The 16092-nt window shown below is 42.0% G+C and overlaps 1 protein-coding gene across 2 annotated transcripts in view; it reads right to left on the bottom strand.

The window, feature by feature from the left end:
• The window catches only part of SLC25A30 (solute carrier family 25 member 30), a 224294-nt gene that overhangs the window by 104001 nt on the left and 104201 nt on the right, over positions 1-16092 (bottom strand). For both annotated transcript variants that reach the window (XM_085621828.1, XM_085621829.1), the window contains exons 6-7: positions 971-1066; positions 740-864 (exon numbers count right to left, since the gene is read on the bottom strand). In XM_085621828.1, coding sequence (XP_085477954.1) covers positions 740-864; positions 971-1066 — 221 coding nt within the window. The remainder of the gene's footprint in view (positions 1-739; positions 865-970; positions 1067-16092) is intronic.

Below are 16092 nucleotides of genomic sequence, written 5' to 3'. Positions count from 1 at the left end.
TTCCTCCGAGGGAACCATTGTTTAATGCGATGTCCCAATGAGCAGATAGAAAATATATTTTTGTTCAGGAGTGTCTTTCGACAAATGGAAATAAAAATATTTAGTTAGCTCATTATCATTTCACAGAAAGAATTTTCAGAGAAATGGATAAAGGGCTGCAATTAAATAACATTCCACAAACTGTTTCTAAGGTGCTTTGTATTGAAACCTGTAGAAGCTGCTTTTTAGTTGTCCATTCACTCATTCTGCTTTTAAAGATCTTTGTCAGTAGGCTATAAACATTTTCAGATCCACAAAACACGCTTGCTGTAATCAAATCGGGTTTGACCATTATGTCTAAAATGCATAATTGCTGTCTTCTTGTATTGGCTGCAAGGATAGCTCCGAATTATAGTTTGAAGTGTTAGCCCTGCCTCCATTGGTTGACCAGGTTATTTCCATATTTCTATCCCCCTCCCCCTCTCCCCATCTCCACCTCCCAAGTTCGGGTCTAGTAGTGCCCATGATTAGCAGTGTTCTAGAAGAGAATCAAATAAAAGTAGAGGTATGGTCAATAAATTCATCTAAGCCTATCAATGAATCTAGAAATGCCACACACAGATTATGAAACTGTTTTAAACCGAAAGGCATAACCTAGATAGGAAAAGACAAAAATGTGAACTAATACAAATGCATAATTGTTTATAATTAAAAAACATGTTCACCAATGAAAATACTGTGAAACTCAAAATGTACTTACAGAAAGTGAGTATATACAGTGTCTCCCATGAGGCCAGACATGATCAAGTGTTTTTTTGTGAGATCATAAACAGGTAGCTCCACTCCTACAACAATGGCGGCCCTCTGGGCTGTGAGAGACACGCCCTATAGAAAACACAATGACAAGAAAATCAAGATGAGATATACATATAGGGAAATTTAGATCATGATATATGAGATTTTAAGAAAAGGTCAGACACATCTAACTTACCTTCCACAGTCCTCGTGTCCCTTCTTGTTGATAAATGTTAATGAAGTTGCCTACCATGCCTCCCTGGATCAAACTGCCTTGGACCTGCATCCTTATCTGTAGATTGTAGAAAGACAAAGGGAGAAAGTACAAATACAACTCAACTCAACTCCAGACGATGAGCTGTGCAAATATAACATTAGCTATAAGATTAGCATACTCATTTAATGCACATTTTAATTATAGAATAAACACTATGATTAAGCCAGGAGCCAAAATTACCCTGATAGTAAAATACATAAATACCCAAATGCTAATATTCTTCCTAGTCTCAGAAAGAATCAACAGACTGTCAAGTTGGGATACTTTAAACATAACTGCCAGGTTTTTATAAATGCCTTATCCCACATCAGCATACATTGCTATGCATGAGGTTTAATCCCAGACATGAGTGCGAGAATTTACACTGCAGTCTTGCTTGTCCTCATTAGCAAACCACCAGCCATGTAAGAAGATCTCAATCATGCGAGCATCAAATTTTGGCCAACAGCTAGCCTTTCCATTTGAATTTGCAAAAGTAAGTAAAAAATAGGCATCAAACCGCAGTAGCAGCTAGCAGAATGAAAGCGTAGGTGGTGCTGGAATGCCGAACTTAAACGTCCTGCATTACTATCAGATTTTGTCACCGACTTTCTTTCAAAATCTTACAATGTCAGTTATGCAAACTCGGACCAGCTCTGCAAAGCACACACAGCATATTCAACAGTGTGCTGTCTTGATCCCAGTAGATGCTGGACAATCTAGAGGTCAGACTACAGACAAGGTATCATTTCCATGCACTATTTATTTGATACCTTTCTGTAAAATAAACGTGGCTACAGCAAAGAATCATATAATACAGTCACAGAACGTATAATAAAGGAATATTACATCAAGAAGTACAGTATGTCTCAATGCAGCACCGCTTTGATCTTCAATTTAAAACCTCTGCCATTTGCACGCAGTGCTCAACAAGAGCCTATAGTCTACTCATGTTTCATTCGAAAAGGCAAATACACATGGGAAGATTACCAGGGAATTGTGTTAGAACTAATCTGTTCAATGTGACAAATGATGAAATTCAAAAGTTCATGGGATAGGGAGGGAATGAAACTCATGCTTTGCTTTCTAAAATTGTCCTGTGCTGTTTTGCTGGGGTGGGGGTGTGATTGGGTTGAACCTTCTGGCGTCTCCTTATGTTTGTCAGTTTCTCATTTTTCTTTGTATGTTTGTCATTCCAAAACAACAAACGTGATAAAATGTGTTAAAAAAAAAAAAAAGAAAAGGCAAATACAACAGGCTGTAGAACAAGAAAGTGTTGTCCGCATTTATGGAGATTATTAAACAAATGGAATCCACCCACAAGGAATAGGTGATACAAGATATATGGTCTTAGGTGGGATGTGTTTCCTACATTGGTGGGAAGCACGTTGTGTTCTTTAAATACCCCTCACACACCAAAAGGGCCCTTGGTGTCATGCTTCATCATAGGGGTCTTCGCAACCCTCTACGGAGCGCGGCGTGCTACTAACCAACGGGTACGCGGGAGCACTTGATGTAACCACTATGTGTAGTGTGTGAGGGTGTGAGTGGTAGGGTCAGAAGTGGATGGTGAGTGAATGTTTGGTTCAATAAACTTTATTCGGTACATGAATATGACCATAAAAGTACATAAGAAAAAGAAAAACCATAAATATAATATAATCCATACAAGCATAAATTAAAACATTATACATTTCCGGGCGCTAATAGATTTAGAAAGAAAAGTAGCAGTGAAAAAACAAACATCAGGATAAATCAGGTTAAAAATCAGTTCCATAGCATGATCAACCGTGAAAGCCCCATATTTCATAAAAAGAGGTTTTAAATATACAATACGCCAAGATAGATAAAATTTACATATAAGAAGAAAGTGCAGAGTGCATTGCTTTGATGAACCATCACAAGGGCAAGGCCCTTCCGGATGCGTTTCTATGTTTGGAAAAGCCACCAGGTGGTGTATAATTACTAATCGCAACCTAGTTAATAAAAATCTATGCGAACTACGTTAATCAGGCCAAGATAGAGTTTAAATCCTTGATAATTAATAAAACAATTATAAAAAATGAGCAGGGGAGATTGTTCTAAAATGGAGGCTCGCTCACTGGCTTTGTGCCTTAAAAAAGTAAGCCTCAGCTCACTTTTAGGTGTGTTATTAGCAGCAAATGTGTTTGTAAGAATATTAAAATTAAAAATATTTTGGAAGGAACTATACACAAATTTTAACCATGGTATTTTACAGAAATTGTCCAGGAGAAGACAATCCTCAATTACAGCTCTACTAAAGGAAGACTCCTCTTTCCGCCAGATAGAATGCCATAGCGTTAGGGGTTTTAAAGACACCAGGTCGGACAAATAATTAATTCCGAGTTCCTGGTGAATAATCTCAGTGGAAGCCGAGTGGGGTAGGCAAAGGAGTTTTTTGAGAAAGCGGTTTTCCTCTAATTGGATACACGGGTGCGGGTGGTAACCCCACACACCCACACCGTAGAGGGCAGTAGACACACTTCTGGCCTGGTAAATTTTTAACATATCACCAATGCGTCTATCTCCTAACTTATTGGCAAATCTTAAAATACCAAAAGCGCTCTTCGTCATCTTGGCGCGAACGTTGGCAAATTCTTGGGACCATAAATTGTATTTACAAAAAGTGATCCCCAGATAGCAAAATGTGTCCACATTTGATCATTTCTGGCAGTTAATATAAAAGGAGGGTATTTTCTTCCGAGCATGCCCACAAACCATAGTGCGTGTCTTGTTAATATTAATAAGTAGCTTCCTCTCCTGTATAAAATCAGAAAACTTGTTCATTAAGCGTTGGAGACCAATTGGGGTCCTGGATAGCAGCACGGAATCGTCCGCATATAGTAACACGGGTACGCGTATCCCTTTAACCTGAGGAGCGTCAGACACAACCAATTTTAGGGCTTCCTCCAACCCATTAATGAACAAGGTAAAAAGTAAAGGGGCAAGAACGCATCCCTGTCTAATTTCCCTTTTAACATTAAACATAGGAGTGCACTCGCCCTTCATACCAAAACGGACACAACTTTGGAGTTTAATATAGAGCCGAGCCAAAAAGAAAACAATGCCCTCCGGAGCGCCAAGATCAAGCAGGGTTCTCCACAAGATCGCAAGATCCACCAGATCAAAAGCGCTGCTTAAGTCGGCAAAGCAAAGATATAGAGAACCCTGCTTGGCCTGAGTATATTTCCCAATCAGGAGATCTAGATTTAGGCATTGCTCAATGGTTCCTCGGCCTTTCCGAAAACCATACTGAGCGGCTGATAAAATCCCATTTTCCTCTGCCCATTCCTCCAGTTTAGCCATTAAAACTCTGCTCAGAATTTTAATGGAAGAATCGAGCAGGGAAATTGGCCGATAGTTTTTGACATCCGACCTATCACCCTTTTTGTGAATTGGTATTATTATTGATTCAGCCCATGAAGGGGGGATTCATTATTAACTGCTATATTAAAAACAACAGTGAGAACCGGACCCCATAAAGATACATCTGCCTTATAAACATCGATAGGGACTCCATCCGGGCCCTGGGCCTTCCCCCCCTTACTATTGTCAATGGCTAGCACAACTTCCGATAAAGTAATATTAAGGGGTAAAATCGGCCAATGGGTAGTAAACGGTACCTTTGACCTGGTGGGGTCAAAAATACCAATAAAATGAGAGACCCAGGACTCACTGGATACGTTTGAGGTAAGTACCGGGATGAATTCATCTTTGAGGAATGGGGAGTTCACTGTAGCCCAAAAAAGAGCACAGTTGGACGTAGCTGTTGCCTGAATCAGGCTATCCCAAGCATGTTGTTGCAATTCCTTCTTCCTACGTTTTAAGGCAATATAATATTCCGATCTCGCAGCACGGATCCTCACCCGATCCCTAGGCTTAACTGACAAAGCTTGTTTGAGTCTCGTTAATAGGGATGTACATGCATGGTCAAACTAACCCGGGGCACATTTAAACTTTACATTTCCTATCTTGGTAAACAAAGTGTTAATGTGATTATTCATACTATAGAAATTACTCAAAACACAGTTAGAATCATTATAAAAATTTAAAATATTATTAATATCGGTTAAAGAGGTGGTTACCACTTTAGTATGAAGTTCCTTACATTTTGCCCCTTTCCATCTTAACCTAAAACCATTTGGCCTGCATGGAACAATGTTATCAACAATTTTTCCCTGCACGGTTAACATACTGGGGTCGATAGCGATATACAAGATGATAAAATTGTGGTCACTCAGACTAGACTCCACAATAATAGGGGCCTCACAATAAGGTGCTAAATTGGAAGAGACCAATACATGGTCGATTGTAGTGTTAGAATTCCTGCCCGTAAAAGTAGGGAGGAGGATATCATCCGTTCTTTTGGAAAACTGTAAAATTTCCAAGTTCAAATCTGCCATTAAACTATTAAGCGATTCTCCATATGGATTATGCTGAAAATGCAAATCCTCAGTCCCTGCATTATTAGTTACCCCACAAGCTTTAGATGTAGACTGGGTGCAGGTCGGGAGGTTAAAATCGCGCACCCACAAAACATTGCCCTCTACACTCAATTGTTCAATAACAACAGCTAACTCCATAACAATGGAGTTCCTGGTATTGTCAAAGATGTTGTTGTAAAAGTTGACTAACAGGATATTTCGCCCACATTTGACCCGCAACCATAAAAGCTGGACCAGGGTCCCTACTTGAAGATACCTTTCCACTGTTAGGGGTAAGTTAATAGAAATCAGAACCAGGAGACCCCCTTTGGCTCTTCCTGAAGTGGAAGCTACTGCTGGTAATTCAAAAGGGGTAAAGCCATCAAAACCTTCAAAACTAGTGTAGTTGGTACACCAAGTTTCTTGGAGACAAATAATGTCACCGGAGCCAATAAAATTCTGCCATCCTGGTAAGTCCCCTTTGGCAATCAATCCCGCAATGTTCCAACTAACTATCCGTAATCCTCTTCTGTTACTGGGGTGTTCAATAGTTAGGGAAGTAGGGTCTGGTATGGAGATGTCATCACTGGATGTAGTCGCTAAACCTTCAGAGATGGACACCCCGCCAGTCGGTATTATTAGTGGATGGGCTTGGGCTAACCCTTCAGATACAGCACAATCTCGGGTTATCTTTTCTTCATGGGAGACGCTACCCGAACTAGGTCAATTAATTAGTTCCAGATTACTTAAAACTTGATATCGATTTGAGACAGGGATCTCCCCCCTGAATGGTAAAAATTGGCCTCTGCCTGGGTATCGGCGCATACATACTTCCCAGGCTTTACCATCATCATCTATCCTCCGCTCAGACAACCCACTATTTTTTGAAAGATATATCATCTGTGCTCCAGGGGCCGAGTAGTAAAAATAATTTAAATCTCTTATTACAATTCCATTGCTATCCTTATAAAACCGAGTGTCACAAATGGTGCTCACTGCATGGGGATCTTTAAAGTTGATAATAATAATATCACCCGATGTGAGTTTCGAACTATGGCCCAACCAACTTGCCCTTCTTACAAACAGAATTTCCCCATTCAAATTAGAGTGAATGTTAAAAATACCTGGCAAGTGAGGCCTAAGAGGATTTTTAATAAACCTCCCTGCTGGTATTGTTAAAAACAGTGAGGTGGAGGTTTAATGTACAAAACCTCCTGCGTGTGTCTGTGTCGACATGTTTCAAAGCGTGATGCTTCTTCTCAAGGACAGGTACACAGATCCCTACCCTCCTCACAAAGGACAGTATAATACCGTCAAAAACATAGGGAATACTATATGTTGATTAACGTAAAACGTGCCTATTATGGTCAATTTATATGGTTTATATGGCGACAAGGTAATGCCTGAATGTCCACCTGAAAAGGAACACAAAAGTATAAAAGGAACATTAGCTGGATAGAATTTATTCCAGACGTGAAGATCGTGACCTGTAATGGTGATATATACAGTGTCTATAAAACCCATAAAAATATTGTGCTGGTGCAGTGTCCTGTAAAAAATGGGACGAAGACTAGACACACAAAACATGTAACATAAAGCACACACTTTATATAGGACTGTTCCTGTTGATTGTTGCAGTAAGAACAAAGTAGAGAGAATTTTGTGAATACATGAGACAGATGGCATACTTGCTATACAGAAGTTCGAGGCCTCATGAGCCTTCAGAAAAACGCTGGGGACCCTGTGCTAATTACCACTCTGTAAGGAGAATGGTTGCATTTAGCAAAACGCTGGACACTTACTTGGTATGAGCAGTGGTGGTCTTGTAGAAGCGGCTGTGCCGTACTTACATATGTGGGGATAATACCTCACTCGATCGTCCCCTCCGCGGCTCTGTTGTTTGTGAGGAACCGGAAGGGCTCGATATTTATACTACCCTTAATTGGCAACAAAACAAAAAAAGACTTCCCGCCACTTGTAATAGGTATGCGTGTGGCGGCACGTCCACAAAATGCGGCCCTGAATGGAGGAGATCGAGCGAGTCCAAAGCGTAACGGTACAACTAGACCGCTAGCTAGTGAATTGACTGCGGTTCCGGTGGGAGCGATTGAAAGCGCATGGCAGTAGGACTAGACCGCTGACCGACTAGTTGACCGCCCGTGCGCCAATCTATGCAAGGAGAAAAGCGGCAGGGTGATGCCCTGTGCGCTACGTTTGCCATGATAGGTGTGCATAAGGAAAAGCTGCAAAAGACATCAAGGTTTTACGAGACAGGGCAAATTGTGAAAACAAAAATAGGAGTTCTTAATATGGTGTCACACAATAAATAAATAAACGACTATTGTAGAAAGGGCGATGTAATGCAAGAAGAAAAATTGAGAGCAAATACATCGATCTTGTGCCCCTTATTAAACAAGGTTAATTGTGAGCAAACAGCTATTTTGGAAAGGGCGATGCGATGTAAAAAGAATTTTCAGAGCAATACAGCCATCTTGTGCCCCTTATTAAACAAGATTGTTTGTAAAGAGGGGTGCTCACATATATAATTATTAGGCAAACAAACAGTGGCATAGACAATAGGTCTCGCTTTTGGGACCTTATAAGTATTTAGTTATGCAGCACAATATCCTTGGTGCAACAACAACTGTTGCATGGCAAAACACTTATAAGGTCCCAAAGGCGAGACCTATTGGCTATGCCAATGCTTGTTGCTGTTTTTGTGGTACTGCAATATATAGGGATGTTATTTGTCACAGTTTACAGTTTGGATTAGATCATTGATGACACTATTGTTCATAGGATCACGATGTCTCCAGTGACAACTTCTTGCTGCCCAGGTCGTGCCGCGGGGTTCCTTTTCCGGTGGTTCTGCTGTCCTGATCGAGCCGAAGGTCCTGCTGCAGTTGTCTCCACGCTTTGTGTGTGTGTGTGGTTGTGCTTGTGTGTGTGGTTGTGTGTGTGTGTGTCTGTGTGTGTGTGGTTGCGGGTGTGGTTGGGTGTGGTTGTGAGTGTGGCTGTGGCTGTGTGTGTGGTTGTGGTTGTGTGTGTGTGTGGTTGTGTGTGTGTGGTTGTGTGGTTGGTTGTGTGGTTGGTTGTGTGTGTGTGGTTGTGAGTGTGGTTGTGGTTGTGTGTGTGGTTTTGGTTGTGTGTATGGTTGCATGTGTGTGTGGTTGTGTGTGTGGTTTTGTGTGTGGTTTTGTGTGTATGTGTTGTATGTATGTGGTGTGTGTGTGTGAGTGTGTGTGGTTGTGTGTGTGGGTGTATGTGTGTGGGGGGGGGTTGTGTGTGTGTGGTTGTGTGTTTAGTTGTGTGTGTGTATGTGGTTGTGTGTGTGGTTATGTGTTGTGTTTGTGGTTGTGTGTTGTGTTTGTGGTTGTGTGGTTGCGTGGTTGTGTGTGTGTGTGTGGTTGGGTGTGGTTGTGTGTGTGTGTGAGGTTGTGTGTGTGTGGCTGTGTGTGGTTGTTGTGTGTGTGGTTGTATGTGTGGTAGTAATACTAAAAGCATCTCAAAATAAAGGAACACAAACATCGAGTTTGGAGAAAAAGAAAGCACGTTGTAAGTCAAACGGGCGCAGCAAAGCATTGACACAACAACAAAAACAAAACAAGATCACTTAGCGAAAACTGAGTGCTGATAATGGATACACACAGCCCATCATCTTAAGAGTTCGATTGCAACCAATGTGCACTCAAACCTGCCCCCTCCTTGTGAGTTGCACCCCATATTTCATGAGTTATAAGTGCTGCACCCACCATAGCGCTCTGAGATCTAAAGAGCAACATAGGTCTAATCGACTAAGCAGTTGCCAACATGCTGGGCTTTTAAAGAGAATGTGCCAAAAGTTTCCAGCTTCCTCATCATGTCCTCATGAAAGCGCCAACGAAAGGACTCCCTGAATGGTGCAACGGACATGAAGCAGCCGCTGCGATCAGAAATAAACACTGTGAACGTTGTCCAGTTTCCCGGTAACATTTCCTGAATGTTCCTTAAGTCACAAAACAGTAATACTAAAAGCATCTCAAAATAAAGAAACACAAACGACGAGTTTGTGGAAAGAGAAAGCACGTTGAGGCAGCGATGGAAGATACAGTTAAGGTGGGCGTGATATTGCCTGAATGGGATGCACCCACTGGGAGAATCCCGAACGCTTGTAAGCGCGAAGGCGGGGGAGGGGCGGAGGCAGGGAGCAAGCAAGAGGAAAGACAGATGGCGCTGAAGGCTGGCGGTGGTTGTGTGTGTGTGTGTGTGTGTGGTTATGTGTGTAGTTGTGTGGTTGTGTATGTGACAGTAATACTAAAAGCATCTCAAAATAAAGGAACACAAACATCGAGTTTGGAGAAAGAGAAAGCACGTTGTAAGTCAAACGGGCGCAGCAAAGCACTGACACAACAACAAAAACAAAACAAGATCAGTTAGTGAAGACTGAGTGCTGATAATGGATACACACAGCCCATCATCTTAAGAGTTTGATTGCAACCAATGTGCACTCAAGCCTGCCCCCTCCTTGTGAGTTGCACCCCATAGTTCATGAGTTATAACTGCTGCACCCACCATAGCACTTTGAGATCTAAAGCGCAACATAGGTCTAATCGACTAAGCAGTCGCCAACATGCTGTGCTTTTAAAGAGAATGTGCCAAAAGTTTCCAGCTTCCTCATCATGTCCTCATGAAAGCGCCAACGAAAGGACTCCCTGAAAGGTGCAACGGACATGAAGCAGCCGTTGCGATCAGAAATAAACACTGTGAACGTTGTCCAGTTTCACGGTAACATTTCTTTAATGTTCCTTAAGTCACAAAGCAGTAATACTATAAGCATCTCAAAATAAAGGAACACAAACATCGAGTTTGTGGAAAGAGAAAGCACGTTGAGGCAGCGATGGAAGATACATTTAAGGTGGGCGTGATATTGCCTGAAGGAGATGCACCCACTGGGAGAATCCCGAACGTTTGTAAGCGCGAAGGCGGGGGAGGGGCGGAGGCAGGGAGCAAACAAGAGGAAAGACAGATGGCGCTGAAGGCTGGCAGTTCGCACGTGAACGCAAGCTTGTCGCCAGCCAGCAGCACTTTGAAAACTCACCTACTAAAGTCTCTCCGAGCAGCGCATGCGCGCCTACTCAGAGAGACCTAAAAAGCAGGGTGGTTATTCAAAAACAAAAACAAAAAGGTTCCTCTTAATGTTTGCAGTGAAAACCTTTAGTGAATCGTTTCAGATGCCAGATGGAGAGTCTGGGAGAGGACATCTCCCGGTGTACAGTTGGTTGGTGCTGGAGTTTTTGGAAACTTCTACACGATCCTTAAGGTGGAAGAGTAAAGTAACCAAGCAGCCCCCACTATGGCAAGCATCACGCTGAAAGAGATGAGAAAACTGAAAGGTTTCCAACAGCGGGACCTGATGAAGCATATCCACATTAGTGGCTGTGGCAGATGTAGGGGGATAGAATTGTTGAAAGACTACAGCAAGAGTATGAACTACACCCCAACATGCACTACAAATACCTACACTTACTGAATGCCCAAGGGGCAAAGGGGATTGACTGGAGCGAGGTGCCAGAATGCAACCTGCTTGAATGTAGATTGTTATGGGTCGAGCTCGCTAGCAAGGTGATATCGTTTATATACCATAACATATTAAGCAACAAGGTGACACCGTAAAGAAACCCCCACACACATGTAAATCAAACATATGGTGGCCCTGGAAGAGCTGGACTGAAGGTGGCACTGATGCATCCAAATGTGGCTGTGATTAAAGTATGACTGCCGCTTATCTAATTCAAGATCTTACATAAAAACCTACGTCTATAGAAGTAGACTGTTAAAAAATGAGAAGCAAACAGTCTCAACTGTAACAGATGTCAGGTTACAGAAGGCACGTTCCTACAAACGCCAGTAAAGGAAAATACTGGAAAGTAATTATCAGAGAGCTAGAGTTAGTCTTGGAGGAGGACATACCGCAGACTCCACAATTTGTAACTCCAGGAATCCCAAGTGATGTGAATTTACAATGAGAAAAACTGTTGTTTAACAGGCCTGGTATGATAGTAGCAAAAGGGAAATTGTTCAGGCATGGGGAAAGAGTCTGGCTCCTATCAAGCAGCAATGGCCAACAGGTATGAACACATGCATGGAGGTGGGAAAAGTGGTATACGAAGAGAGGGGCTGCCTGACACAATTGACTAGATCTGGGGGGATGTTGGAGAGCGTATTATGTTTATTAGTGGGAGGGCCAGGCTCCATTGGACAAGGTAAGACCTGGAGAGCACCACCGGGTAGCTACACAACATCAAGATGATTAAAGCAATTAAGACGTCTGCGACCTGGAGTAATGGGGGTGGAGTATAGGACTACATCATAGGGAGTGGTTTGATGCGTCATTATAGTATTGTCTATTTTGTGCAATGTCCATGTACAATCTGTCAGATGTGATTTTACCACTGAGGTCGTAATTTGTGGAATGTTTGAAATACATCTAAAAAGAAAACTTAAAAAAAAAAAAAAAAAGGTATTGACAGTGTCACTGCTACACAGTTTTCTCAGCACTGTAATAAAAGAGATTAGTGATACTCAACTTAGGCCCTCATCATTACGATTGGTACATTAAATTTCACTACGTGTGGTAACTGCTTCTCTTATGAGTTCTGCTGCGAACACTGCACCCCAGCAATTTCCCCCCCAATAATGCCAAAATAAATGTATAAATGTGATATGAGAATATGCTGCTAAGAAAATGTACCTTACTGCTGGGAATGTGTTGAGACATGTTCTATATTGTATGAGGTGACAACAATGAATACACACACATATGTGTATATATATATATATATATATATATATATATATATATATATATATATATATATATATATATATATATATATATCCAACAGCAAAAGTTACCTGCAATGAGGAGCCCACACAGGAGAGTTTCGACAAATTCGTAGTCCTGCCCAACGCGTTTCGTGGATACACACTTCGTCAGGGGCTGAGGGCTTGAGGAGAGTGCAAGACACGGCGGTTTGAACAGCGCTCATTTTTGTCGCAACAATCTCGCAACTTGTGATGTTCCCTTTCATTAAACAAGTGGCTACAGAAACTCACCTGTGTGGGCTCCTCATTGCAGGTAACTTTTGCTGTTGGATGTATTGCGGCGCAGCCTGAGCCGCGAGTGAAGCCCTGCTGTACCTCGGTACAGACCTGCTGCCATGCCAAACGCCGTGTCAGTTTCAAGGACAGGTTTGCCCAATGGAGAGAATGATCGAACATCGTAAGAAGTTGAGACTGCAATTCACAACCCACTTGGGATTATTAGAGACTATTGGGGTGTTTTCACATGGCGACTCACTGGAGAAATAAAAGCAGCACTACAGGATCCATCAGGCCACAGTGTTGGCCACGCCCACCTGGGCGGAGTTTCCCTATCAAAATGAGCGCTGTTCAAACCACCGTGTCTTGCACTCTCCTCAAGCCCTCAGCCCCTGACGAAGTGTGTATCCACGAAACGCGTTGGGCAGGACTACGAATTTGTCGAAACAATCTCGCAACTTGTGATGTTCCCTTTCATTAAACAAGTGGCTACAGAAACTCACCTGTGTGGGCTCCTCATTGCAGGTAACTTTTGCTGTTGGATGTATTGCGGCGCAGCCTGAGCCGCGAGTGAAGCCCTGCTGTACCTCGGTACAGACCTGCTGCCATGCCAAACGCCGTGTCAGTTTCAAGGACAGGTTTGCCCAATGGAGAGAATGATCGAACATCGTAAGAAGTTGAGACTGCAATTCACAACCCACTTGGGATTATTAGAGACTATTGGGGTGTTTTCACATGGCGACTCACTGGAGAAATAAAAGCAGCACTACAGGATCCATCAGGCCACAGTGTTGGCCACGCCCACCTGGGCGGAGTTTCCCTATCAAAATGAGCGTTGTTCAAACCGCCGTGTCTTGCACTCTCCTCAAGCCCTCAGCCCCTGACGAAGTGTGTATCCACGAAACGCGTTAGGCAGGACTACGAATTTGTCGAAACAATCTCGCAACTTGTGATGTTCCCTTTCATTAAACAATTGGCTACAGAAACTCACCTGTGTGGGCTCCTCATTGCAGGTAACTTTTGCTGTTGGATGTATTGCGGCGCAGCCTGAGCCGCGAGTGAAGCCCTGCTGTACCTCGGTACAGACCTGCTGCCATGCCAAACGCCGTGTCAGTTTCAAGGACAGGTTTGCCCAATGGAGAGAATGATCGAACATCGTAAGAAGTTGAGACTGCAATTCACAACCCACTTGGGATTATTAGAGACTATTGGGGTGTTTTCACATGGCGACTCACTGGAGAAATAAAAGCAGCACTACAGGATCCATCAGGCCACAGTGTTGGCCACGCCCACCTGGGCGGAGTTTCCCTATCAAAATGAGCGCTGTTCAAACCGCCGTGTCTTGCACTCTCCTCAAGCCCTCAGCCCCTGACGAAGTGTGTATCCACGAAACGCGTTGGGCAGGACTACGAATTTGTCTAAAAAAATGTGGACTGTTTCTTCCGTTCCAGCTACCCTACCCTTTTCTTCCGCGTCCCATGGGTCTTTCCCAGATAAGATCATTTTTTTCTTATCCCGAATCATTGTGATGTGCACTATATCAATTGTTTCTTCCTTGCATTTCTTGAATCTTTAAAAAAAACTGTTAGATCTTTGTACTACTTATGTTTGTTTAAAACCATGGTTCAGTTGTCAAGATTTAACAGTCCGCTGTAATATATTATATAGTCCAGCACACTCTGAGTTCGTTAGAAATATATTTTATTTAGTGGGTTATCAGCCTAATACATTAGGGGCACTATGCCGCCAGTATATTTATGTAAAAACAAAGGGTATAAAGTCTGATTCATCCCCGCTCAAGATGTAAGTTTGATCGCCTGACTGCATGTGATCTGGGTGTTTATCATGATTTTTTCGAGCACTATTTGCCGTTTATAGTAATTACACTGATTCGCTCAGATTCACGTTTGATGCAATATGATTACAGACATAGGACTATAGGTCTATAATAACGAAATATAATTATACACATGTTTTACATTCAATGTGTGTCTGTATTGTCAATACCAACTGATCTATCGAGTATAACATATAACGTATTATCTGTTTTTTGACATTCAGACATGGCCGCCACATTTGCAGGTCGAGACCATTTGACAAACAGTAGTCTTTCTTTCATGTTTGTACCTATAAAGATTCCTTTGAAATGTACACGACTTTGTGTGAGCAAGACAGCTTGTCTGTCGAAACGCGTTACCGTGGTGAATAAATCTTGGTTTTCCCTGAGTGCGAGTCCTTCTTTGAAGAAGTTTGCAGCGTGTGATATATATATATATATATATATATATATATATATATATATATATATAAATTCTAAACTGCCAAAAACTTTTGATTAAAAAATGCCCTGTAATTACAAGAAAATACTAATTTTGATGTAATAAGCACCATAATCCACGTTATTCCATAAAAAAAAAGAAATATGTGATAATTATCACACCTGATAGCTCCTCTGTGTCATATTTTATCAGGTGTGATAATTATCGCATCTGATCATGGGTCACTCATAATGAGCGGCATAGTGCACACTTTATTGGTACTGGAAAGATGAAGTTTGAATGAAATGTCAGACCAGAAAAAGATTGTATTGGTAAGATGTGTGTTATGTAATTTGCCATACCTCTGCTCATTCCCTGATAGTTCCTTTGGGACATAAGTCCTATTTTTTACCACCACCAGTCGGGAGAGCCCCAAATAAAAAGGCATTTGCAAAGCTAATAGGTCTAGCTTTAATGTGCCAACACATGTAAACACAGGCATTCACAAAGGCAGCTCAAAAGTGCCACACGCACAAATGCTGTTCAGGTTAGTCCTATTGGTTTTGCCGTGGGTGGAGGGAATGGGGGAAGGGAGGTGGGTGGTGTAACAAAAAACGTTTGCTACCTGTATAGAATGCATACAATGAATAAAAATGGAATATGACAATGTGATGATTGAGTGCACTTTTCACATGTAAATTAGTCCCTTGCGCATTCAATTTGAAGGCCATCCTAGAAGGCGAAATGAGAGGCTAAATAGCCAATAGCATGAGGGCAACAGTCCTCGGGATAGAACCAAAGCTCTCTCTAAGAATATTTTAAATAATTAGTAACAATGTGTAGCAGACAGCTTTGTCATGTCAGACCTAAAATAGAACTATAACAAGCTGGGCTTTATTTCAGATGCAGGCCTTTGCTTGTGCCACCCTGTATAGACCAATTAAGTAAAGGTCCTCGCCAAAAGGTCACAATGTTGGTTGAGAGATATACCTTGTATATAGTTCCATAGGGAGGAGCCCTGCACATTGAGAGATCACAATTGTATCTCTTATTACTGAATGTTTTTTACAACTGTAGTTGGTGGGAATGTTCAAGGCACACATCTGTATGCAGTGAAATACAGTTTTATACATTTTGGTTATACTGTGGGTAGGTGCTCACAAACCATTTAATTCGCTACCAAAAGGGGCAACCTGGACCTAATCATGCAGGATAGGTCCTTACAATATAAACTGAAGTTTGTTGCACACCATTCGCAAATCCATAGAATTCACATATT

Source organism: Triturus cristatus, chromosome 8 (assembly GCF_964204655.1).
Source record: "Triturus cristatus chromosome 8, aTriCri1.1, whole genome shotgun sequence".
Classification (NCBI taxonomy): Eukaryota; Metazoa; Chordata; class Amphibia; order Caudata; family Salamandridae; genus Triturus; species Triturus cristatus.
This window is presented reverse-complemented; position numbering and strand designations above follow the sequence as displayed.